The 26,895-nt window shown below is 43.5% G+C and overlaps 1 protein-coding gene across 1 annotated transcript in view; it reads left to right on the top strand.

The window, feature by feature from the left end:
• The window catches only part of KIAA1755 (KIAA1755 ortholog), a 435,570-nt gene that overhangs the window by 207,888 nt on the left and 200,787 nt on the right, over positions 1 to 26,895 (top strand). Inside the window, exon 10 of the mRNA XM_069652397.1 lies at positions 57 to 205. Coding sequence (XP_069508498.1) covers positions 57 to 205 — 149 coding nt within the window. The remainder of the gene's footprint in view (positions 1 to 56; positions 206 to 26,895) is intronic.

Raw genomic sequence — 26,895 nt, 5'->3', positions numbered from 1 at the left:
ACCTGGAATACACAGGGAAACCCAAAGGTTTAACTGCATCTCTGTAATCTCCACAGGAGCCATCTCAATGCATCACCCAACACCGTGAAAGGATGAAGTTGGTGCTGACAGACACCAAACTGGTCAACTTACAGAAAGATGGTGGTGCCACCTTGGCCAGACTGAGAAAGGAAGCCGCCCGCTTCTGCTTTTCCGAGGATGTGAGGTAAAGTGAACACCATTCTACTTATCATTCTATTCCTTATGTTTCCTATATAAACATGAATTAGCAAAGCCAACAGTTTGGGCATTTGTGTATGCTTGGGAAAGGCATTTTCCGGGCACTGCCATAATTGAAGTACCTCGCCATAAGATAGCACCCACTGTCAAATGCGTATCTAATACCTATGCAAAAGCCAACTGTTTGCTTGGTCAATAACAGGACTTAAGTGCAAGGAACAGATGTGGTTACACATATACTGCTAATAAATCAAGTGGCTGAGGTCACACTTTGTTAAGACAAGTAGTTTATTAACAGCTGAAATGAAGCCATTAACTATCAGACAACTGCTTTGAAATGGCACTGGCAGGCCCTACACAACACAAAGTTTGATGTTACTGCATGATGGAGCTAGCTTGAAGAGATCCCGGGATTATGTGTTTTGGTCTGAGAGGAGCAGGTAGTGGATTGGAAAGGCCATAGAGCTTAGCATGGCCCTAGGCAATCAATGAGTGGGAAAGTAACCAAACACCCACAATCTGTGTGTCCCTCCTCACATTCCATCTGCCTCCTATGTTTTTAGTTCAATGCATGCGTTTTGGCTTATTTTTTGTCATTTAAGCACCATATAATAGCCGAAACTAAACATGTTTTAGGGTTTATAAATCCACATGGTTTAATACAATGTGCACCTTGAAATGAACCCCAGACGAGCGAAAGAAAAGTTTAATATCCAGTAAGGCCTGAAAGGGGAGGTCAAGGGAAGAATGTATCAGATCTCATGGAGAAATCCTCACTCTTGGGTTTTAAAGAATACAATATAGCAAGCACACCAGATACCATGTTGTGGGACGTCACAGATCACTGGATGCACAGATTAACATTCTAATTGATGAAAAAGCTCTGTGGTTTGAGTGGCTTATTCCAAAAAAATATAAGAGGTCTGCAGGAAACCAAGGTTCGCATTGGCTCTCCGACACTTTTTATTTACCTGAGGTCAATAAAACGAGCACCCTTGACGTGGGGTAAAAACGTCACAGCTGAAATGTAAATGAGGCACGACATTTCACCTCATCTGTGCTCTATAACGTTGGTTATTATTAATATCGATACTCACCCTTCATAAGGCACAGTTACGCCCTCACTGCTCAGTCAACATTCCCCAGTGACAGCCCACGAGCTGTGCACAGCCCTGGACACATAAAAACGGGTGCTGCGCAAAACTCTGTCTGTATTAAGCAGTAGGACTGAGCAGAATTCCATAGGTGAATGTGTAGGCAGCAGACTCTGCCTCTGGAATTCTTACCAGCCATGGGGCCGAATTCTGAAACTTTTGCTACGTTTTTCACCAGCAGGTAGGCAAGGCCCAAGGTGTGCCGACAGAGGCCAAAACACCCATAAAAAGACCCACTATACCTTCCACAATTCCATACTTGCGAAAATATCTTATCAACTCCATAACAAAGTGTTCTTATTTATTTAAGTATTTGTTTTCTCTCCCTCTGGCCAAATATAATGAGTAGCAGCATTTAGAATGGCAGTGTCTCCGGAAAATATGGTGGCCCAAATGGATCACTCTCAATGAAGTGGAATGTGGTCACAAATTGTCCATGTTTCTCATATGGACATAAAGTAAGTATATGGTAAATGGATTCAACAGCAGAATTACACAGCCTGCAGGTTCTTACATTATACGTCTCCCCCCCCCCCGGGCTCTCATCAAAACATTTGTAGGAAGTACATTAAATCGTAGAGGCATTATACATCGCCTGACCCTAGAATCTCTGGGTTTTACAATATATTTAAATGGTTGGTCAATCGGAAAACCCATAAATAATATATTGGGCAGAAGAATCATCAAAAAACCATTCATTCAAAAGTGTTTCCTAATAGTTCAAAATATGTGAAGATTCCTGTCCTTCGGGGTGGATCTAAGACATTTTAACCAATATCTTTTGCATTAAAGAAGCATGAGGCAGAGATAAAAGAGCTGCAAGAATAGAATTGCAAGATTATTTTGATTCCAATAAATATCCTTCAATACCAAGCTCACATTTAACACAGAAGATCAATCCCCCAAGCGGTCTTCTATACAAACCCTTCTTTGCTCATTTTTAAATATGTTATAGCCATCCAAATGATAATTTTACAAAAGCCAAGTTTCCAGTAAGAAAAACAAAGCAGCAGCTTTTAAAAGGGATTGACCTTTGGGATTCAAATAAAAAGAAATAAAACCTCTAGAATTCCAAGTAACTAGTGAACTAAGAGTGGGCGAGTTATGATACGTTCCTGCTACATCTTCTAAGTCCTCATTCTCTGTACCATAAACTGAGGCATTCACTGCGGCAAGGACATTCTGCAAAGCAATGTTCACTTTTTTTGTGCCGAGCCATCAAGTTCCATTTAATGGATGATCATGTATTTAGTTATTATTAGTGCATATACGTTATACAATTTCTTACACAAAACAAACAAGAGTTAAAACATCAATATAATAAAAAATATCAAATACTCACACTAAAACCTTATTTAAAAATCTCAATATTACAACATCTAAAATAGGTTCCTGACTAAGTAATATTCTAAGCCAAAATTGCTCCGAATTTAAATTGGCAAACATGCCAATTCAGAGATCCTGTATCATGACAGTCATTTAATTAATGATTGACGGTTTCTACTGCTTTATCACAGTGTCTACAGACTCTATCGATTCTTGGAATTTTGGCTTCAGCTCCTGAATTCTCGCTAGTAGGCCTCACATTTTATTTGAACCTCAACATATCACCTTTGTGCAATCTAGACGGGTGCTTTTTCAAATTAAGTTTTAATCGTGCACTATCACACTGCGCTGATTGACAAGAAATTAATCAAAACACACAGCCGACACGTGTTTCGACCTGCAAGGTCTTTTTCCAGGCGTTTTATAGAGATTGACTGGATCAATGTCATAAGGATCCACATTGCTGAAACCTTAAGAAAAAAAAGTACCCAAGCACGGTTTCCAGTATCTGCCCCGCAATTCTGGTAAGTAAATATATGCTGCCACCAAGGCGGATGAGTTACCTGCTCCACCAGGCCTTTTGTCTTGGGGTTTCTGCAATGTGCATCCTCATGACATTGGTACAGTCAGTCTCTTCATAACACCTGGAAAAAAGACCTTATGGGCCGAAACACCTGTTGGCTGTGTGTTTTAAATAAATTATTGTCACCCAGCGAGTGTGATAGAGTTGAAATCATGCACTAATTGTCTACAGTCACAGGCACCCTACTGGCATTATTACCCGCAGCAGATTGGGTCGCAACTTTGTTAAATTGCTCTTGTACTGTGTATTGAACTGACATGCGCAGTAGGTCCTAGATCTGAGTGCCCCTTGGTTACACTTTTTCAAATAACCAGGCAAGACATTAAAAGCTTTCACCTCATAGCTGGAGTGATAAAATGAGTGATGGCTCATGCGATCCGATAGGCTGCCGTGCCTATCTGTTCCCCCATTGGCCGCCGGCAGGCGAAGCCGGCCCACACTCCTCAAGGCCCACAGCAACAAGGCCAGCACATGTAGATGCCTGGATCCACTCGGCCTCGCCAGCGCCAAGAGCAGGAGCTCTCCGGACCAGCCCCCGCCCTTGCAGGAGCAACAGGCACCCAGCGGGCACCCAGCAGCATGACCACCTTATTGCCAGCCCAATAAGGTAAGCGCTAAATTCGTAGCGCTGTTCCCCTGAAATCGCCATCTAAATTACTGAATCGGCTATCCCCACCGACCAGCAGCAAAGGCAAAGCTCTTTTCCAGCACATTTCATGGGATCAAAGCTTTAATACAGTGGCTGTATTAAAATTGCCATTCAAGTACACGAGGTACTTGCACCCTCCAAAATGGCCGTCTGCCTTCCCTCTGCCTAACCACAGGGCCCGCATCCGATAGGCTGCCGTGCCTATCTGTTCCCCCATTGGCCGCCGGCAGGGGAAGCCGGCCTACACTCCTCAAGGCCCACAGCAACAAGGCCAGCACTTGTTTGGTTCCTGTTTGTGCCTGTGTCTGCCGTCTGCCAGACCCCCTACCAGCCACATACAAGGTAACCCAAGCACCTGCAGCCATGACTTTGCCATATATATCAGACTCACAATTGCATTTAGAATATTAAGTTTGTTTTTTGACCAGACTAACTAATGCTGTTACTACATGATATATCAACATTAGGCTGCCTCTCAGCTACTGGATCTAAACCGCCTAAATAGCATGTCCACTGCCTCTCTACTGCATACCTATCACCTGTAACCCTGATTGCTAAAATCGAATTTAGGTGCCCCATTGCCTATGCACACTGCTAGCGACACAGGCGTTATCTGCCTGCGCTGGACTATTGTACCCAGCCCATGTGCATACATAGCTCATCGAACCATATCTCTGACTACTCAGCCCCCACCAATATAATGCTGGCGCTCCTTACCATTATCATGTTCCCTTATTGTATAGTCCCTAATGCTACACCTTGCACAAGAGGTCATTTCATCAAGGTTGGCGAAGGACTAGCTAAACCAGGCTTTCCACACCACTTCCCCATCCCCTGCCCCACCCCTTTCATCCCCCCACACCCCCCTTTCCCCATACCATCTCCTCAGTCCCACATTACACCCACCACCATCAAAAATGGAGCAACCTCAGACCTCCCGTGTCTCAGTCCCAACCCGTCCTTATACAATCACACCATACCTATCAGCATTAATGGTACGACCACACCCATCCTGGGTATTGAAAGACTCAATAGACTCATGTCTAGAACTAAAATGTCCCTACTAGCTACCCCACTTACCACCACACTCAATACCCCGACCAAACTAAACATCACGCCCATTAATCTCCAACACAAAAGTCTCCACAAGGCACCACTCAAACACCTAACCAATAACAAAACCACGGACTCTTCCACCACTTTAGACAACACACCACCCCCCGCCCCTACCTCCACCCTCAAAAGTGCACTCATCAATGCCCGTTCACTAGGTGCCCATGCCATAGACATCCATGACCTTATTGAGGACCAACACCTTGACATGCTGGTGGTCACTGAAACATGGCTTCACCCAGCAGCAGGACCATCTATAGCCCTTGCCATTCCCCCAGGATTCAGTATCTTTAGAACAGACAGGACAAATACCCAAGGAGGTGGAGTTGCCATAATAGCCAACACCACTCTGGAAATTAGAGCTAGCCCAATAGAACAGATACAAGGTTACGAACTCCTTCTAGTGAAGTACACCTCCAACCCCAAAACCAACACTAATTTACTAGTGGTATACAGATCACCCAACAAAAATACCCACCCTGACTTGGACATACCGCTACTCCTAATGCCCCTCATCAAACCTAAAACTAAATGCATAGTCCTCGGTGACTTTAACCTAGGATACAATGACCCCCTGGACTCTGAAGCATCTACATTCTATACAGCCATGTCAGAAATGCAATTTGTACAACTGATAGATAAACCCACCCACTCAAAGGGAAGAACCCTAGAGTGGCTTCTCACTCTCAACTCTCTAATAACCATTGACTCCATCCTCCCAGTCAATTGGTCAAACCACTATGTAATTAACTTCACCATAGACAATGCCAGTACAGAGCACATCACCCCTAAAAATCCAGAAACCTTTGAAACTAGAAATATCAAAAAACTCTCCCCCGACAAACTCATGCCAGCCCTGAGTGCTGCCCTTGCCCTTACGGTTCCAGGCACCAACAACCCCTCCTATCTAGCAGAACAATACCAACAATGCCTTACCCAAACTATTGACCTACTTGCTCCCATCACCACTAAAACCCGTAGACCTGACAAACGCTCCTGTTTTTGGTTTAATGAGGAACTTGTAGCCTTAAGACGCACAAAAAGATCACTCGAACACCTCCGCAAGAAAAACAATACCCCAGAATCGGCACTGGCTTTCGCTGAAGCCAACAAAACATATAAATCACCAATAATCACCCAAAAAGCCAATGCCTTCAACATCCGCATCACTAATGCGTCCTCCGACAGCAAAGAATTGTTTACCATCCTTAGAGAGCTCGAAAACCCCTGTCAAACTTCAACACCTTCTAACGCTAGCAAAGACTGGTGCACCACCATACAAAACGCACTCTCATCTAAAATTCTCCTACTGCAAAATAAAATCGATAATAAAAAAAACCCTCCTAGCCGACAAAACGCCACCCACCATATCAACGACCATGGGCCCCCCATTTCAATTTACACCAGTGTCTAACAAAGAAGTATTTGACACCATAATGAAACTCAAAGCCTCCAACTGTAAAGAAGACCAATCCCCTCCCATCTAGTGAAACACTGTGCCCCCACTCTCACACCCATAATCACCGAATTCGTCAATGCCTCTTTCCTCACAAACACAGTCCCCACCAGTATCAAAAAAGCCTAGGTGACACCACTCCTAAAAAAAACATCCCTGGACCCATCAATACCCACTAATTACCGACCTATTACAACGGTCCCATTTCTCCTAAAAATAATTGACAAAATAGCCTACTGCCAAATTCAGAACCATTTGGAACAACATCAACTACTAGGAGACCGTCAGTCAGGATTCTGTCCCAACCATAGTACAGAGACAGCCCTCCTTGATCTGAAGATCCAAATGGATGCCACTAAAGAAGCAGGTAAACCCTGTCTGCTGATGCTCCTGGACCTCTCAGCGGCCTTCGATCTGGTTGACCATGACAAACTCTGCAACACTCTAGCAAACGATTTCAACCTAGCTCAGAGCGCTACTGACTGGATCAAATCATTCTTGGCTGATAGGACTTCCAGAGTGTCCATCGGCAAAGAATCAGCAGACCCAATGCCTGTCCCAGCAGGTGTGCCGCAAGGCTCTTGCCTATCCTCCACCCTGTATAATGCCTATACTAAGCTATTATTTGCAGCTTTGGATGCCATGGGTGTCATCTATACTAACTTCGCCGATGACACCCAAATCCTCATTCCTCTCTCAGGCAATCATGATCAAGACTCCCTCCTGGTTAACCAAATCTACTCACTCATCCAAAACTGGATGGCTAATAGCAGCCTCTGTCTCAACGACGACAAAAGGGAGATCCTCATACTAGGCTCCTCCAGCAAAATCAACACCCTTGAGCCCGCCTTCAAATCATTCACCATTGATGGAACCACAATCCCTGTCCTTAAACAAGTCAAGACCCTTGGCGTCTACTTAGACGCAACACTATCCATGTCTAAACAAGTAAACACATTAGCTTTGTCCACTTCCTACACCTCCAAACTCATCTCCCTCAGCCGTAAATTCCTCTCAGCCAAAAACTGTTTTACTCTAGCCAGAGCACTCATACTGTCTAAGCTAGACTATTGTAATATCCTCTTCCTGGGCACTTCCAGAGCCAACATAGCCAAACTCCAACTCATGCAGAACAAAGCCCTCAGAGCAGCTCTAGGCATCAAAAAATATGAACATATCTCCAACACCAGAAGAGACCACCACTGGTTCCCCATCCAAGCCAGAATTTTATTTAAAACCCTGAGCATCACCCACAAATGCAGGGCTAACAAAGCTCCCAAATACCTCAACAACACAGTCACAATGAAGGGGGCAGTAGCTTCAAAACACTGGCACCTAGACACTGGAACGCGCTACCTACCCACATTATGAACGAAACCTCCTTCCCTAAATTCAAAAGCATCCTGAAGACTTGGCTCTTCAATAAGTTCTAACTGAACTAGAGCACTAATCCGCTCCAATTAACTGTACATATCTGACTGCTTCACATATTATTGTATATTATTGACTGCCTTGCATATTATTGAACATTATTGACTGCTTTTCCTGTGTGCCTTTGTGTACTTTCTAAGATTGCATTCTCCCATTGTCTGTAACTACGCCGTGTTACCCCCGGGTCTGGGCGTATAACAATGTAATAAAATAAAAATAAATAAAAATAAAATGGCCATCGCTCGATTTTTTTCAATCCAATCCTCTTCAAAAAGTTCTGTTTTAACCCTTTGAGAATTGACCAAGAGTTCCTCTACCGATATCTCATGACAGCTTAAGATAAGGATTGCCTGCTTTGACCAACTACTTAATGCCTTGCAACAGTCGTTATTAAGTTCAGCCCTGAGACTAACAAATAGATTCTCTTCTGGGGCAAGAACATTTTCCTTAATGCATGATTATGGGCTGCTTGCTGCTTGCACCTTTTTCTTCATACAGTTACTTTGGATCCTGATTAGTTCATACCCCATTCCTATAAATTCATAAGAGAAGTGCATCAGCATGTCAGTGAGGATTGGAGAAACAAGGTGTATTCTGGACCAATTAGTATCAGAATCCGACTCGGGTATTTCTACAAAAGTAAAATCCTTTGTAGAAATAGGTTTCAATTGCTGTAGACAGTGGATCACATTTAATATCTTCTCCCGATTTAAATAAGGGCTTTTAGTTTGTAGCAAAAGGCACCACAACCTTTATTTGCTTACCAATAACGTGAATTTTTGAGGTACCCTTTTTTATTTTGAACAGGGCTATTTTGGTTTGGTTCATTTAAAGCCACTGCTATAGAACAGAGTTTCGACCATTGTTCTTACTCGTTTTAGATTGCAATTCATATTTCCCCCGAACCTTAAACCATTGCATTCCAAATTGGTACCTTCAACCGCCACATGAGATTTTTCCATTGTACGGTGCACCAAAAGTACCCAAGAGTATAAGGGCCCCCCAACTTAGATTTATTATGCAAATGATCAGGGCATTTAACAGAAGGTGGATCATTCAAGGGTGAAAAGCGATTGGAAGTGGATCTGTTATTGCGATCAGTAGATGGAATAACAATCAAAGAGTTAGACTGATCATTAATGCACACTTCCCAATAGGTAGCAATGTTCTTTTCCCCTTTGTTCCTGTTTTCCTCCTTCTTAATCTCCTTTTGGATTTTCTAGGTTTCATATTGGTACCATGATCATCAGCTGTCTCAATCAAAGAGGGAGGAATAGAGGTTTGCTTCGGAGATATCACCTGCCCTTCCACCTCTTCTATTCCGTTATCTGGCATTACCTCACTATTTCTCAATGTAACTTCATCGCGGCATGCGTTCATAATATCATTATTGGTCGTAAAATTAGGAACAGGCCCCAGACCATTAGACAGCACTACGTCAACAAGCTTTATTAAACCTTCCTTAAGAAAGCGTTGTTCCCTCAAGATGGTATTAAATAGGATAAATAACGCTTTTACAATATTTAATTGCTCTGGTTCTTCACGGTCTTCTACCGAATAAGTATAACAAATAGAACTAAACGAAGTCTCAAGAACATGCGAGGAGACATATAGACTTTCTGCGATCTGTTCCAAATTTGGGGTGCCAGATAGATTCTGCATACTAACTACACCAAAGATATTTGCAAAGGGGTCGATGTTAATAGGGGCTTGAAGGGTATGCCCCATTGATACTCTTTGTACACTAAGACATAAGTTCAGCTGTGAATTGTTATCAATTGGAGGAAGTAGGAATAATTCCTCTTGTGCAATAGTAAAATCCTCTGCATTGGCTAACGGGGCATTCCTCTCTATCCATTCGTGTACTTGGCTGGTGCGGTTTAAGAAAAGCCGTACGTTTACCTTGTCCACTTGGTCCTTTAATAGCAGTCGACTGGTCAATTACCGCAGTTATCAGAGCCGCCTCACTGGCTTTTATTTTAGAATGATCTCTGGATCCTTTTTTGCTGTGCTGCAGGTCAAAGGTGATTGACGGCGAGCGGTATTGCGAAGTTGATATCGTATTCGGTTTGCAGGCATTACTTATTTATTATTCAAAAGGTGAAAGAGGAGGCAAGCCTCAAATGCACTTCATGCAAATGAAGGGGGTTTTATACAGTCAACCCTTCCTCTTCCTGGGCGGCTCTGAACGTTGCAGGTACTAGTAAAAGTAATCCCATGTTTCAAGATTTAAAATTAGAAAGCCAAGGCAAGACATGTAGAGCGGCCACTAATTTCACTTGGCTAATTATACTAGCATTTCTAGGACTGCTCAGGCTGAAATGTAACACCTTAAGTCTAACTACATCCAGCAGCAGCAACCAACTATAGCAATTACAGTAACAACAGCCGACTCCTCTGTGTTCCAGCCACTATGCTATATCTACTTTATCTCTTATATTTTATAGGGCGAACACAGAACACAGAACCCAGATGTAAGAGGCTTAAAGGAGCGATGGACTCACTACCGCCCCACTGCACCACACTGGTACACTAGTGCCCTATTTTAGCACCCAGCCTCAAGCTACACCAAGAGGATCCACAATGCAATCTCTGCTGCAGAACATTGACTTACTCTCGGACGGCCAGAGCCCCCCACAGCCTTGTGGCCACCTCACAGTCGCTCACACTTGTATTCCTCGTTCCTCGTTACTGCCTCACAACATTAATGCAGTTTCCCTTCAACACTGCGCCGGAGCTGCAAACCGAAAGCTCTGGGAAGCCAAGCATTGAGTAAAGGACCCGTCAGTATTTCCAACGTATCCAACAAACAAACACGCCTCACTGTGGCAAGCTGCACAGATCAGTCCATCCGCTTCTGACACAAGCCTCTTCTAAGTGCCAATCTTTTCCCAAACAGGCATATTATATTTAGTTAATAAAATGAAAGGTTAAAAAACACGTGGGTTTTTGTTATGTGTGCAATCAAAAAAGATGGTCATAGTAGAGCCTAACAAGCCAGCTTCTGGGCTGTAACACATCTTATATACTGGTGTTGGAAGCTGTAGGACTGTGCTCCATCATTTTCCTAAACTGTACAAACACATGTAACTTGACATTGATATATCTGTTTTCATTGTCTCAACTAATGTAAGCAGAGTATACACTCCTGTATGCCCCATATAATTTGAGATGTTCTTAAAGTCTCTTTTTTGTCTGAATTCAGGGACTTGTAGTTTTGCATTTCCCATTATAAATCCAGGACTAGAAGACACAGACTGCAAAGAAATATCCTGGGCGAGAGTGTCCTGAATCATTTTGACATGTATGCACAATAGAAAATGATACAAATGCGCCATAGTTCACATATTTTATTATTATTATTGTATTTATTGAGCACAGATCTAGCTTCGAGCATCAACGGAGCGCTTTGCAGAGGTATACAACAGAACAGATGCATAACGGAAAACTTTTCAGAGGTAACAACTGAACCGATTGGAAATCATAGACACATTTTGTTTCAATAGGTATTTCACATCCACTGCCTTAAGGCATTATGAGGCCAGCATTTTTATATATTGTCCAAAAGTATTTTTTAGCATGTTAACCTTGCAAATGGGCAGCGAAGGATTTGTACATGTGCAACTCAGTGCATATCCTCATCAGTGTCTCGTTTTGAGATTTGAATGAGTAGTGTCAGGGCCATCAATTTTCCATCTGTTATGTAGAAGGAGAGAACTGAGTCGATTTACTGCACTATGATATGTTATATGATACATGATATAAGTAATTTATAACGTGTCTGTACACAAGTGTTTCTAGGCACAATGAGACAACAAAGGGAGGACAGAAGGAGAACAAAACAACAAACTTACTAGGCCTTGTGTCATTCAGATCATGCAAGTGCGGGGGGGAGGTGGGAGGGGGATAAGTGTCAGGATGGAGGGGTAGGGGAGAGTGCAAGTAACTCGTAAGTGCTGCCGGGAGGTGGCTCATAAGTGCAAAGAATCAGGGGACTGTAGGGTTGCAGATACAGTCCCTTGAGTGTTTGGGAGTCCCAGAGGGAGAGGCAGTGAAAGGGCAACTCTTTGTGCAGGAGCCTGGTCCAGTAGGTTCTTTGGGCGGCCAGATAACCAGTATGCGCAGCAGACAGGGACATCAGCAAGGGAGAGAGGTCTTGAGTTGCCTCCGGAGCCTTAGGTGGTCCTGCTCAAGTTTGAGAGCGGCAGGGAGGCTGTTCCAGAGGGTGGCCCCAGCCGAGGACAGAGATTTATCACCCACTCTCTGCCTGGAGAAGCGTCTGAGCCTCATAGAGTTAGAGATAGTGTGGTCTCTGGCCCCAGAAAGCCTTGTGGACGATGCAGAGGGTCTTGAACTTGATCCTCACGGCCATGGACTAAAGGGCTCATATTCCCTGCTGTGAACAGCCCTCGATATACAAATTATTGAGCTGCAAGAGGATAATCGCGGAATGCGATGCTATGCATGCACGTGCATGAGCCGCGGGAGAGAATGGCTGTATTCCAGACAGAGGAAGAGCATGGATAAGGTGGGATCAGATGCAAGTGTTCAGATTACACCAAATTAGCAGTTTTGGGGGGATTTCTGGGGGGGGGGACCGTACCTATGTATGCTTCACATTATCTTACACTACTGTCACCTTGAAACTATAGTAGCCCCCCCGCCCTTTGTTGGGGGGCACTTCCGCTAATGTTAATGAATCGTATTTTCTGTAACATGCCGCACAAATGAACATCCATGAACCGTGTAGGAGTCTCAAAATTTGTGGGTGCACTTCCATCATTGTACAGGAGGTGCAGCTGTAGAACTGCAAATGAACATTCAGTTAAAATGCCTTCCCTAAAGACAGACCAGTCCGACCCTGAGTGGGAGAAACGAGGAAATGATGGAAAGGGGGCTGTGAACAAGTAATTGGTACCTACTACAATTGCTCAGCTTGTGAAACACTTGTGTATGAGCGCGATATAAATAAAATATCATATCATAGCTTGCCAAAAACCTGCAAACTGACGCCGTTGCCGACTCCCCACGAAATCATCCCCAAGAAATCTAACAAAATGCACATAGAGCTCCCCTCCCAAGCCAACAACAGGTGCTGGCCTTAGTGGCAGAAGTGCCCGGGCAGAAAAAGAACAGTTTGACGGCCCCCCCATCTGGAAATGCCCCTGGTCAATTGCGGGTGAGGACGGGGGGTGAGGGGTGGAGTCGCCAAATGGTTCTTTTTGTGGTAGGAGAAGTGTCATTTTAAAATTAAAATTAAATATGCTCACGGGAGCCAGCACATTTAACAGCAATAGATGATTATCGTCCCACTCCCGCGCCGGAGCAGGGTGGTAATTATCTCAATAGGTTGCCAGCACCCTATTGTTCTTAAATGGAACTGCTCCCACTAGCGCATTTAATTTCAACATGACACTTCTCCAACCACGCCAGCTCGGGGGAGCCTTTGAAAGGCTCACCCGAGCTGACACCCTGGGGCACTAAAGCGCCCCGGGAGGTCGCCCGGCCCGCCCTGCCCTAAGGCCGACTCTGCCAACCATACACAGTGTGTCATCATCATTCACACAAATCAATAATTCAAACACTTTAAATTCCCAGAAGTGTTGTGGTGTCACAGTGTCTATAAACACAAGGATGGAGGTGGCACACCTTTTAACAAATGTCTAATGCACAGCTGCCATTGGCTGCGCCCCTAACGTGGCCTATTGGTTCCTTGCGTCGCAACATTTCTGCTGTGCAATGCCACTGAGTGAGCTACTGTCGAGCCCAAAGAAACGTGGGGCATGCCACTGCTTTGGGACTTTGATGGCCTGCCACTGGCCCCTTCAGAGCACCTGGGAAACCCCTGCTACGCCCGAGGATCGACAGTCCTGCACGCCTGCATGCTGGCCTGGTGAGCCTGCAACCCTACTGCTGGGGTAAGTCATTGTTGAGGCCTGACCCCCATACAGCATTCTTTGTCTCTATGTGCCCCCACCATCTCCCGTCTTTTCCCCCCATGTTTATTTGCTTTCCCAATGTGTCCACTCGTGCATCCCTCTGTTTCCTCATTGGAATCTTCATATCTGAGGGTGTGGTTCTGCCCCTATGCGCCTCTCTTCTGCCATCTGCTGATGTGCCTCTGTTTCTTTCCCCTGTACGCCTCTTCAGCTCATAGAGCTATGTTCACGCACTGAAGACACATCAGGGAGCACCCTGCTGTGTTACGGATCACTGGCACAGGACATCAGGGCTGGGGGCACCCAGCACACCACAGCCTGCGCTCTGGGGGCACCCAGGCCAGCGCTGCAGCCACTGCCGTGATCACACGGCATCCCCAAGATAGTGGGACGGTGGTGCTCAGCAGGGACACCGTCCACACGCAGTGCCACACCAGTGGGCCTGCTGCATGCGGCGTGGCACCAGCATGGTGCTAGCAATAATACGCCAGAGTCAGTTCTTTTTTCGACTGATGAGCCGGAAGCGGCTCGTCCTTTTTATAACCGCCATGTGACCATTAGACACATCCTGGGAGCTACCAAGCTCCCAGAAGGGGGTGACATGCAATATGCCGTATCCTCTTTTCAGCCTTGCAGGCTGGAACCCGTGTGTATCCGCAGCCGCAGCATGGCTTGCATGCTCCCTCCCTTGCACTCTCTCTCTCTCTCTCACCCTCTTAATCTCTTTACCACCCCCATGTTTCGCCCTCTCGCTCACCCTCAAACTCTCCTTCGCATGCATTCTCTCTCACTTGTACAGTCCCTTATACACTGTAAGTGATTTCAATCCGGCACTTCACCTAAGTCAATGCCTAGTGTGTAATGCACAACTAAAACCCTTATTTATTTATTTGTGTCTAAAAGTTCTTTTATTCTAAACGATGTACCACTTATATCACGCCCCTCTCTCTGAACCGCTCCCTTGCTCCCCCCGGTCACACTGAACCAGGAATCAGGCTGGTTTGCAAAGTTAAAATATTTATTTATATATTTCACAATATAATCACACTATTTTTAATGGGTATACAATAATCACCAATGGGGTGATGTCGCACTAAGCAATCTCTTTAATCACAAGTAGTAATGATGAGCAAAAACAAAGCAACAGAAATAAGACTTTTGGGTGTATATTCAAATCAAATAGCAGTGTGGTTACTATTTCCCCCTGCAGACCTCTCAACCCCCCAATATGCAATATAAAGTGATAGGAGGAGAGAGAACAGGTTTCAGGAATGCAAAATTCAAGCAAATGTATCAATACCAATTTCCTCCCAGCAAACACAAGAGAGAAACAGAACTGATTGGAAAATTGTCAAAATAGTTTTAAAGTTGTCTTTGAATGGAATGGATAAAAACACAAAAAATGGGAAAATCACTGAAATGGTTTAGATTTTAATGGGAGCTGCTGTATATGGTTGCAGACAAACACTATCAATGATTTGAGAGTTATAAGCAATGTGAAAACTTAATTTTGAGGTCGGGTGCAATGAAAAGCTATTTTACACGTTATAGATTTTGCCAAAATTAAATTTTTCGGCAAACATTTCCGCGCGCGATAATCGTGTGAGAACTATAAGGATTTGAGAAGAAGTCGGGGACAGACAACCTTTGTTGATTCAGATTTCGTTCTATGGAAAGCTTAGGATGTTAGCTACAAGCAGACACATACATTTCGTTTCTAGCATGAAAACTGAAGAAGTTATGGACGTTTTCGTGGAGGTAGGATAGGTGCAACAATGAGAAACAGGGATGTGCTTTTAAAAGACAAAAAGGTTTTTTTTACACTAGGGTCAGACTATGTAGAAGCAATTGTTACACGGAAGCTCAGCCACTTGATCAAGGCAACTGCCAGCCGAGACGCTTGCCTTCTTCAGATGCAATATATCAGCGCAAAGATAATTTTAACAATATTAATACAGAAGGAATATAGGATAAGATGGAAATTTCAGGCAATTCAAAAAGATTTCTAACAATGCAGTTCTGGGTATAAGAGAGGATGGGTTTGGATAGGTATGACTATGGACAGTACAGAGGCTAGTGATAGTCCTATACTAAGGATACTCACTATATAGGTTTGAACAGAACCGTCAGGGATTCAGGTCAGGGATTCTAGGATTCTGCTGGGCACATCGGACTGGACAGGATCTGCAATCAGCAAGGTGCTCTGGTCACTACACGGTAGGACTGGACTGGATCTGCAGTGGCTCTCTGGTCACAGCATGGCACGGCACAAGATTGGGTTTAATCTGCCCTTCTGGTTCTGAAGATAATTATTTAGCAGGCAAGCAGTAGAGCACAGCCCAGCTGCTTCTTTTTTTTCCCTTTTAAGTTGGTGGGCTGGGTTCTGGAAGTTAAGACCCAGCTGAAAGTGGTTCAGCTATGCAATGAGCCCTTCTGCTTGCACATTCTCTGGAGTCTGGAGTCCGTAATATGGATAGTTCTCCTTCAGGGTGCTTCGCCAAGATCTGGATGGTGGGTGGATCTGTGTGTCTTTCTAAGTCCTCAGCTGTCTCTATTTATGCATTTGATAAAGGGGTGTGTATGCTGAATTATCCTAAGTGCACCCCCTAGGTAGGCTATTGGGTAGAGTCTGCTCTCTCCCTGGATTGGAGGAGAAAACTGGGTGTCACCATGATGATGTGGGTTTATGATTCAGGGAATCCTCCCCTTGACTTTTGAACATGAAATCTACTTTTAGTATAATACATATTTACAATTTTGCAGACTTCATAACAATAACATATCTAGATCACATATTTTGTGGAGCAAAGGCTCTTCCAAGCCCCATCATGGTAGGATCTTGTGTCGGCTTTTGACAGAATTCTGCCCTTTTGGGCCGGAACACAATATCTAGTTTATCCAAAATTGTGTACAACTGTGCGCATTGCATATGGGCATAAGTGTGTGAAGTTTCATACTTCTAACATAATTACATTTGGTATAAAACCACAATTTCTACAGTTACGTCCCAGAACATAGCACAGAGTTCTGGCTCCTCTTAAAATGTGCAGCAAAAATGTAGGTTCAGAAGTCCAGGTTTATACATATATTTTTTTAATTGTCCACAGTAAATTAATTATCAGTCTTTTTAGAAATCTTCTTTTTGTCCATTGTGAATCAACAAAAGTTGTATGTCCCTGCCTCCTTCTCCTTCTTGCAGCTTCAGCAGCAATCTCTGCCCCCTTCCTTCTGGCAGAGGCCCTTTACAATCCTTCCTGATTAGCATTTCCATGCCTGGGAGGAAGCCCATTGTGCTCTTCCAGAGCAGCCCCGTGCCCCTCCCCTCTTAATCAACACATGGATGTGAGTTCCTGGTCTAGAAAGCAGAAGGGAGGTGCCTTGCCCTGTGGGGGACGTTGTTTGTGGTTTTGGCTTGAAATCAGGCTTACTTTAAATGCCATGTTGTTACATTTTTCTTTGTTTAAAATAAACTTGCAATTTTAAAACACACATCTAGAACACTGATTCCAGACTCTAAACCATGAAGTTTAAATAGTTACAACCTAGGTTACGCTTAATAACAGGTCAATTAGTTTCCAGACAATTGATTTCAATTGCACAAGTTTAAACTTCTGCTGCAACTACTGACAGCTGTCATACAGGCGGCCGCTGGTACTGCGCCCATATTTTGACAGATTTCACAGGCAGACACCTTTTTGCTGTGGATATTTTGATGACAGATTCCGCTTTTCATGACATTGTATGTTCATAATGGTTTCTTAAATGAAGTGATGGGTAACACCCAGCAAGGATATTGGATGTTTTATGGTGTTTTGGACCAGCATTCTGTAGTTTCAGCAACCAAGAAAAGGGGATTTAAGAACAATTTCTGAGTTTCTTTCAGTAAAGCACTGCTTTTCATCCAGTTTACATTTTTTCTTGTTTGTAAGCCCAATGACATGTTTCAGAAGTGAGGTCTCCATTCCACCACTGACAACATGCATGGTAGATTTGGCAGCCATCTTTTTGTGCTTTGTAGAGCGCAATTTCCATAGGTTTTGGCGCCCATAGAGGTTTTGTGGCCATTTTGATGATCCTGCCACGATCAGGACACAGAGATGCCACAGGGTAGAGCATAAGTGGGTTAAGACATCCCACAAAGCTTCTTTTCTGTCACTCGCCCACACTTTTTCTGATGCATCTTTGCACTTCCTCTTGTGCCCCAGCGCACATGCTCTCTTTTCTCTCTCACCCCTTCTTTCTTACACATTTTCTCTCCCACAACCTTACTAACATGGTCCCTCATCCAGTGATTTAAGTGGGGTAAGAAAACGAGGTGTGGCCAATAGAATACTGGGTGTGGCCTAAGGGGGGATTGCAGCTTGTGCCCGATCTAACCCAGCTAGAAAATGACAAAATATTGTCTAATGTCTCACACGCAAATGATTGCAGTTATCCACTTATGCATGTTGTATGGGAGATTCCCTCATAAATCAAAAGGGAATTGAGAAAAATAACACTTTAATAATGTTACTTTTGAGGGTTAAAAAACACAGCACTTGCAGCAAAATGTGTAATTGACTGCTCACCTATACGTTACTTTCTTTGCCTTTCCTTATCCTTCTTATTTATCAGATATCACCAGAGATTTAAGTGGGCTGGGGCTTTCTGGGGCAGTGTCAGAAAAGGGTTTCTGAAGCAGGGCGCTGCCAGCGCTCCCTACAGTCCCCTGTGGTAGCCCCAGCCCATTAGGCTGCTAGAAGTGAAGGCCTGTTTTATCTAAAGCCTGAATCTCTTGTGCAAAAGCTAGAGAGTCAGGTTTTAGAGAAAAAAGAATGTCTTGGCTTCTAGAAGCCTTGTCTATTATTCAATAATTGTAGTGCCGACGCGGGCCAGGCATCGCCCTCGGCCCAGTTTGAGAGGGTGATGACCGCTGCAAAGGGATGCTTGGCGGGGGTCAGCGCCCCAAATCAGGTGCAAAAGGAGAGGCGGGCGGCGGCATTTGCCTATGCCTTGTGCCACCCATTAGGCCATGCCCCCTTTATATTATGCCCCTTTAGGCCACGCCTCATAGAAGATCCTCCCTCAATTTCGCATTCTACTGAAATCACTGGATATGATGGGACAATGCACTTTCAGGATTGATTGAAGAGGTCTGCTATTGAAACAGACTGTTCTCTTTTGCATTTCCCTTCAGGTCAGATTGCAGTTTTTCAGCTCCAACCAGGCCACAGTCTCTCTGTTTAAAGACGATTCCAGGAGGTCTGCTTGAAAGGAGGGTGATTTGCGTGTTTTTCTATTGTATTCCCCCCTCTTCTTTTGGTCCCTAACTGTGGCACTGACCCCTGGCAGGTAGCCTTTTCACACGCTGCTAAGGCACGATCATCTCCCTTTCTGCCCCTCCACTGCCGAGAGATGACAAAACCAAGAGTTTTGTTTGCGTTAATCCCATGGAGCACTGTGCATGTACGGGAGACTCCAAGCCTGCTCTGCTACTGACTAGGGCGAGTGGGAGATGTACAGAGAATTCAGGACTGCTCTATTACAGAAACTAGTTCTAATGTGGGAATTGTGGGAGCCCTGGCAGAACCACGGTTCTGGATACGTTTATGGAGACTGCCAGGGCTCCATCGCTGCTAGCCCCGGCCCACTTAAAGCCTTGCCCTCACCCATATTCACCCTCGCACAAATGTATTCTTGCACTCCTCGAGCACTAGCTCCCGAAACTCCCTGCGTGCTTGTTTCCTTGTGAAGTTCCACCGTTGCTGCAATAAAGGTTTTGCAAAAAAGCAACAAAAGTGCTTTTGTCTGTCAAAAAATGTTGCAATCCACACCACAATATCCTTGGAGTGTGACTAGACGGCATGCCGTACAAGTCTTTTGTTTTACATGTGTGCACTACTGTCCAAAGTCAGCAATTTAGTGACCAGGCCCTATTTCCTCACCCAAAAAAGTATGTTCAGTTTGTTATTGGGCTGTATAGGGCATAGGACTACTCTAACCCAGTCCATACCACTACACAGGGTGCATGGCTTGCTCAGAGTGAGCTCATATGTGTGCAACCTCCATTTTAGGCCTGCTTCATTGGTTCCACAAGCAAAGGAATAGTCCAAAAAATTGACACATGTCAGATTTGCATTTGTACACCAATGTATTTATTTATTTTTTCTGTATTCATAATGCATCTATACACAATATGTATACATTTACTTTGGACTACTAACAAGGTAAAATTGGCTGCCTCTGGGTGAAGATAGAAGCAAAATAAGCTTCCAACAACCTACTCCACACCACCTTTGTAGATTGATATATTAACTCAAATGTCAAATTGTGGTGCTTTCTAGAGCCATGTCTTAATAGCCAAATGGGCTACTATAGGGAAGCGCGGTAATAAGGAGACTTCACTTAAAGCAATGGTTCGGTAAACATTTTTTATTGCCCCTACGGGTCGGCCATGTGTTTTTAAGCCTAAGTCGCTCGATTTTAGAAACATTTCCTATGGACCTTACCCGAGTTTTCGTCCATTAAACACACGCGAAAACAGGCAGTAGGGCGCCGCCATTTTGTGATAATCTTATCACTTGCCGCATCGCCCTGGCTGACCTGCTTTTGCGGTACTAAATCATATCCCCCGCCCCTGAGCCTGACATTATCAAAACATTCATATTCCCCGCCTCTCTCCGTGACGTTTCTGTGCTGCGGTGGCAAACTCACCCAGTCGTCTTCTACGCGACTTCACACAGAACCCAGAAACCAACACAGATCAACTCACAACACAGCGTGCCACAATTCGGAATATGAAACTGTACTTTAAAATCAAACAGCAACACAGTATATTTGGTAAAGTACATTTATTTGACATTAAATGTTTATAGAATATTCAGCAATTGCCATATGAACTCGGAATGCCATTTATTTTCTTTTATCTCTATCCGCAAATCCGTAAAAGTTTATTGTGAGTCACGCGCTGTTCCTTTATGGTACACAGGGTGTTGGTTTTCGTTAAATGAAGCACTTTGGCCGCACGGTGAACCGCAAGGCTGTTCCATCACGTAGGCACTAGTCCAGCGTGTAGGTTGATATGTTGCTTCTAGCTGCTAGTACCGCGTAAGGGCATATGGGCCCTTGGCGATCGTCCCATAAGATCGTCAAAGTGGTGCAGTTGTTGACAAGAAGCTGCAGCTGGCGGTTGAAGAAGCCGTCTGTCGGGGTCTGAAACTGGTGGCACTCGCAGTAGGGAAGGATATACCTGTTTTGAAAACATAAAAATCATAATTAGTCTCGCCAGCCGATCTTTATTAATATTATTAATTTTATTTATTACGGCCGAGCTGAAACTATTTGCTTTCAAGGATAGTGCAATGGAGTATGTTCGGCTCTAAAATCAATGCGAAAAGTAACGAAATAAATCGGGGTTAGCACACAATGAGAAACGACTTTTTGTCTACGTGCGTGTGGAATGTGGACCTGTATGCCCATGTGCCCGCTACAAGGACGATCCCACAAACGTTTTCCTAGCTCTTCATTCATTCATTTATTCATGCATCCATTCATTAATTCTTCATTCCGGTATAAAAGCGTCTAAAGAGTTACTTACATTATATTTGCAATTTCCATTGTGTCTCTGCGTAATGCAGTCCGTAAATCCCACTGTGCTCTTGACAACGATTTTTCGTATACTGAACTAACATGAAACTCGGTCTAGTTTCAGAATTTTCTGCCTTAACGTCTCTTAAGTTATTGCACCCCCCCCCTTCAAATGAAGTTCTTTTGGCATGGTCCCTGTCTCTCAAGGTCAAAAAAACAATAGAACCTTACACTGCCAGTGCGAGTTGTGGGCCTCTTCAGGGCGCGAGCTGAAAATCAAAGCCACTGACCTTCACAAGAAATGAGCATACATTCTTTCTTTGCAACATCCCGTAGTAAAGCCATCTGTGAGAACTTGAAGTTTTGAATCCATCTATGTACTGCGCCTCAATGTGAAAATGCGAACTGGCTTCTCTCCCATCTGCAACGGCTCGCTTGGCGCGGTCTAAAGCCCCCAATTTTGTCCTCGTTGTCTGCGAGCTTTGAAGCCCCAAAGAACCATAACTATTGAGACTTTTAATTTTTTGGGGAAGGTCAGGGAAAGTATAAAGTACCCGAGGAGTTGAGTTGAAAGTGAGATTTATTGTTTGTTTGTTTTATTATTTGCAATATGCAAACCTCCCCTCGGTTAACAGTGCGCAGCATTTACATGAGATTGTGAAAATTAGTTACATCAACAAAAATATATACATACACATATAGACAAGGTCAGCAATATGAGGTGAATAGAGAGAGAATTCAAAGATGATACCCAGGTTGTTCGCCACCCAGGATGGTGAAGGTTGGGGTTAGGGTTAGCGTACTTTGTATGTACACTGTACGATAACATTTATTTACAAAAAGACAATCGTATTACAATTCTTTTAAAACCGGGATTTGTACTTCACAACCAGCTCTCCTTTGGGTGGACATAGCACAGTGGCAATGGTGGGTGGCAATGGATCAGTGCTCTGCACAGAAACATTCAAAATTCCATATCTGTGCTTCTCTAATACAGCAACAATAAGGCTTTTGACAAAGTCGAACTCCATTTCCTCATAGACTGGTTTGATCACCCATTGCTTACTTCTTTTTGAAAAGGCCTTAGTGTAGCGAGGCATCCTTACATTACCCGTAGTCCTAGATTGTTCACGGCCGAGATTCTCGTTATGGGCCAAGACGGCAAGTAGAGTCCTATGTCTCATGCCCTGTATGCTGAAATGCAAACGCTTTGGCCTGTACTTTAGGGACATATTGTGGAACACTTCCAAACCTCCTGTGTGACAGAATTCTGTCAGTCCCCTCAAATCTCTTGATAGAGTTTTATCAAAAACAATCTTCTCAATGGCTTTGTGTGTCAGTGAAGATGGATTCAACCACTTCTTCTTCCGTGCCTCCACTGGGGATAAAGGGCCATGTTCACATTGGTGGAAATGTAGGTTTTCTGACCAGCGGTGCACGTTGGTACAGTGGTGCATCAGTGACCTCCATTTTTCAAGTAGTATTTCCACTGACCCTTCACAAGTTTTGGAGCTCCACCAAAGATGATTGCTGATAGACTGGGACCACTCTGAAATACTTTCCAAACCTTTTTTTTTCCCTGCAGCTGAGATTTTCTTATTGATTGATTTAGCAAGATGCCATACGTCAAATTGATGTTTAATATGTGGGAACTGCTCTCTCATTGTCTTGGCAATTGAAACGTGTCTGTCCGTGGCTATGAGGTTGATGTGCATTCCCCTCGATTGTAGATATTCCACTGATTTTATAAATCCTAGTTTCTCCATGGCCACTGAGGATGTACATTGTGTTACCTGCACTACCACCGAACTCACAATTTTCTTACTATCCATGTCCTGAAAGTGGTAGGTGCAGTACTTGGCAGAAAATCCAGGGCTGTCGCACTATCCATCGCCGGCTAGCCTGAATCGTTTGCCTTCATATGTACTTGCTAGAGACAATTGTTCAATTTTCCAAGCATCACTAATGGCCGGAAACAGATAATCATGTTGGTATTTGTAGTACTGCGTTTTTTAAATGAAATGGAGTCCCACAAACTGAAAGAAAGACACTAACTTTCTAAAACTGGACCCACTAAAAAGTGAGGCAGCTGCACACAGTAGATTGCCTGCTGGCAGTTTCCCCAGCATCGGTTGTGCAGACCATGAGAACGTATGATTTAATCTACAGGCGGCATGTATTTTGACGTTACTGCCTTGTTTTTGACGAGTCACATGAATCAATGGCTTCCCACATACTTTCCCTCTAACTGAATGCCCACATTTCAGCATACTTATAATTTTCATCAAACAACTGTCGAATACTATGTATTTGCCCTGTTTCATTAGACTGTCATCCTGCGTCAAAGTTGTTTCGGCCTGTGACGTTGAGGACATATCACCACATTTGAAAGAAATATCGCTGCTATCAAGTTCTGATGCATCGGTGAATGCTGCTGCTGGTTCATTCTCTGTCATTTCAACATCTGCTACTTCAACATTGATGGGAGAACACAACAATGTCGACAGCTTTTTTGGTGGCAATTTTTTGGCGGGTGTAGATTGTGTGAATTGATCTGCGACTACTTCAGAGCTATCTTCAATACATCCAGTATCATGTTGTTGTTGTGGTGGTGCGGTCGCACTGTAGCAATGGTCCTTTACAACTTTACTGGATTCTCCTGACACATTAATTTCATGTTCTGGCCATTGGACATGAGCATCTCTAGTCTCAACACGCGGCGTCTGAATTAATAGTTCCTCCATAGTGTAAATGGTCTGGCAAGCAACATCTCTCATTTGCTTCACTGTCTGTGTATGTATAGTTCGGACACCCACGGGTAACTAGAGGATAGATTGGAAAAGGGATGTTCAGTTTAAACACAAGATAAAGTATAGTACAATTGACTGGAAAAATACATAAAATAGTCCCCAGCACAAAAAAAATTCTAAAGTTATGAACTGTTTGTAACTAACCTTATTTTTGTTTCTTTTCTTTGCAACTTTTTTGACTCGACCTTCAACATCTGCACGCTGTTGCTCCAATTCGTATCCGCATGTCTCCCCTTCCTCTTGTGCTGCAAAGACTATATTTTCTGTATCCGCATAGACAGCACGGAATGAGACTCCATCGACTCCCTGAAACATAGTATTTTCATTACTGTGTATCAAAATATTGTTAGCATAAAACACACTTGAGGACGAACACACAGGTACATCTCAATAGCCAAACACGATTTAAACATTGTATGGAACAATCAAACCACAAGTATTCAAACTCTGATGACCTAGTTCGATGGAGCTGTCAGTATCCATATCTCTGGCTCTGCATGGACTGCCACGAATGATTGTATTGAAGAGGAGGCATCAGCAACTCCCTGAAACACAGTACTTGCGTTAGTATAGTTTTCAATATTGTAAACATAACACACACTTGGGGTCGACGGCACAGGTACATATAAAGAGATAACCACAAATGTTGCATTGTCTAAAAGAATCAAGGAATATTTAAATATGATCAGATTTAATCAACTTATTTCTCCGATTTCTTTACATCTGCATCATCTAGATGGGATCTTGTGATTGTAGTGGAAGCTCCATCGTCTCCCTGAAACACAGTACTTGCGTTAATAGGGAAGAAAGTATAGCAAATGGAATCACCTTATATGATCACGCTCGATGGAGCTGTCACTATCCATACCTCGTGCTGCTGAAGAATATCTATGGATGTTGTAAATGTGGTGAGCACTTCCGAAAGCTGTTGCACTGATTCGTATCCGCATGGTCCCGCTTCCCCTGGAATTACTTGAATGTCAGGCTCCGCATCAAGTGCGTGGGTTGACGCTTCAACAACTGCCTGAACCATAGTATTTGCATTAGTAAGGATTACAATATTGAAAACACAACACACACATGGGGTCGACCGCACAGGTACATATCAATGGCTAACCACGAATGAAACATGGTGTAGAACAATCAAACAACAAGTGTTCCAGTCCTGATGATCACGGTCGATGGAGCTGTCAGTATCCATACCTCGTGCTGCTGAAGAACATCTAGGGCTGTTGTCAATGTGGTGGACGCTTCAGCATCTCCCTGAAAGACAGTACTTGCATTAGTATGGATAACACTAATTATAACTGAAACAAACACCAGGGGCGACAACTAAGGTGTATATCAATTGGAAAGCACTAACCAAACAATTGGTAAAATAATCACACAATACATAAAAACTATTACTTGACATGCATAAAATAAGTCTGTAGCGGAATAGCCAAGTATGATTACCTGATATGCGCTAGAAGTGGTTGATACTGCGGGCACGTCACGGATGTAGCATGTTCTTGCTTCAGATTCAGTGGATAGTCAAGCAGTTGTAAAGGTAAATTATTGTTTGATGATGAAATGCAAATATTAAAAAATTACCATGTAAACCGACAGAATACTTGAGAATAATGCTATTGAAAATGCGCAATATAGTACAGTTCCCTGTGCCCATAAATAGATTTCCTTTGGGGGTTATAAAATCGAAAAATAATGTATTGATAAATGTCATTATTCAAAAAACTATACACTCATATCAATATCGAAAGTATTACAAGGGAGTATTACAAGGGACACAACACCTAAAACATCAATTAATCCATTCGGCTACCTACAAACTACCGCAAGGCCTAAAGCTAAATCCGGACACTTGACTCACCAGTGGCGGAATGTGGACGAATAGAGTTGGAATAGTGTTTGTGAGCAATTTTCGTGTCGTTCGCCGTTTATTCTTCTTTGTTACCCATGATGTGGCGTACATGTTCGAGGAAAAGTGCCGGCTGCAGATGCGGTATCGATCACCCCTCTTGTCCTCTAAGACTTGTTGGACTCTACTTTCCAGCTCATCCAGTGGATATCCGCAATGTCTGACCCATTCTCTTATTCGATCAACAGTTTTCGGGAATACATGCATTGTAGTGCCTTCAGATTTAGCATGGGTCTTCGAAGGGCAACCGCTAATCGAACAGGCAGGCATTGTTGAAAATTCTGAAAAGTAAATATCAAGATTATTATAAAACCTTGATGAATAAAAATGTCATAAAAAAGTAAATGAACCATACCATGCTCAATGCAAGGTTTGTTTTGGTCGCCGGAACTATACCAGTTCATCATGTGCGGCTTAGTATTTGCATAAATTACAGACATTTTTTAAATTATGTGACTAAACTCTGAACATGTGACTCGTCCCTTGGATGTTCTGTCTTGCACGAAAAGGAAACATGCTTACATTATAGACTGGACCCCCGAAGGATGCAATTTGATGACAATTGACACAGATGAAAATAAATAGATCTATTGATAGCATAGCAATTGAAACTCAAGTCAATAGCAATGAGACCAATGACCATAGCTCTATTGGGTACTGTAATCGCAAATAGATAGAAATGTAAAAATGACCGAAATATGACTAGGATACATGGCCTTACCTTGACCAAT

Source organism: Ambystoma mexicanum, chromosome 3p, assembly GCF_040938575.1.
Source record: "Ambystoma mexicanum isolate Mex_15411 chromosome 3p, UKY_AmexF1_1, whole genome shotgun sequence".
Lineage (NCBI taxonomy): Eukaryota > Metazoa > Chordata > Amphibia > Caudata > Ambystomatidae > Ambystoma > Ambystoma mexicanum.
This window is presented reverse-complemented; position numbering and strand designations above follow the sequence as displayed.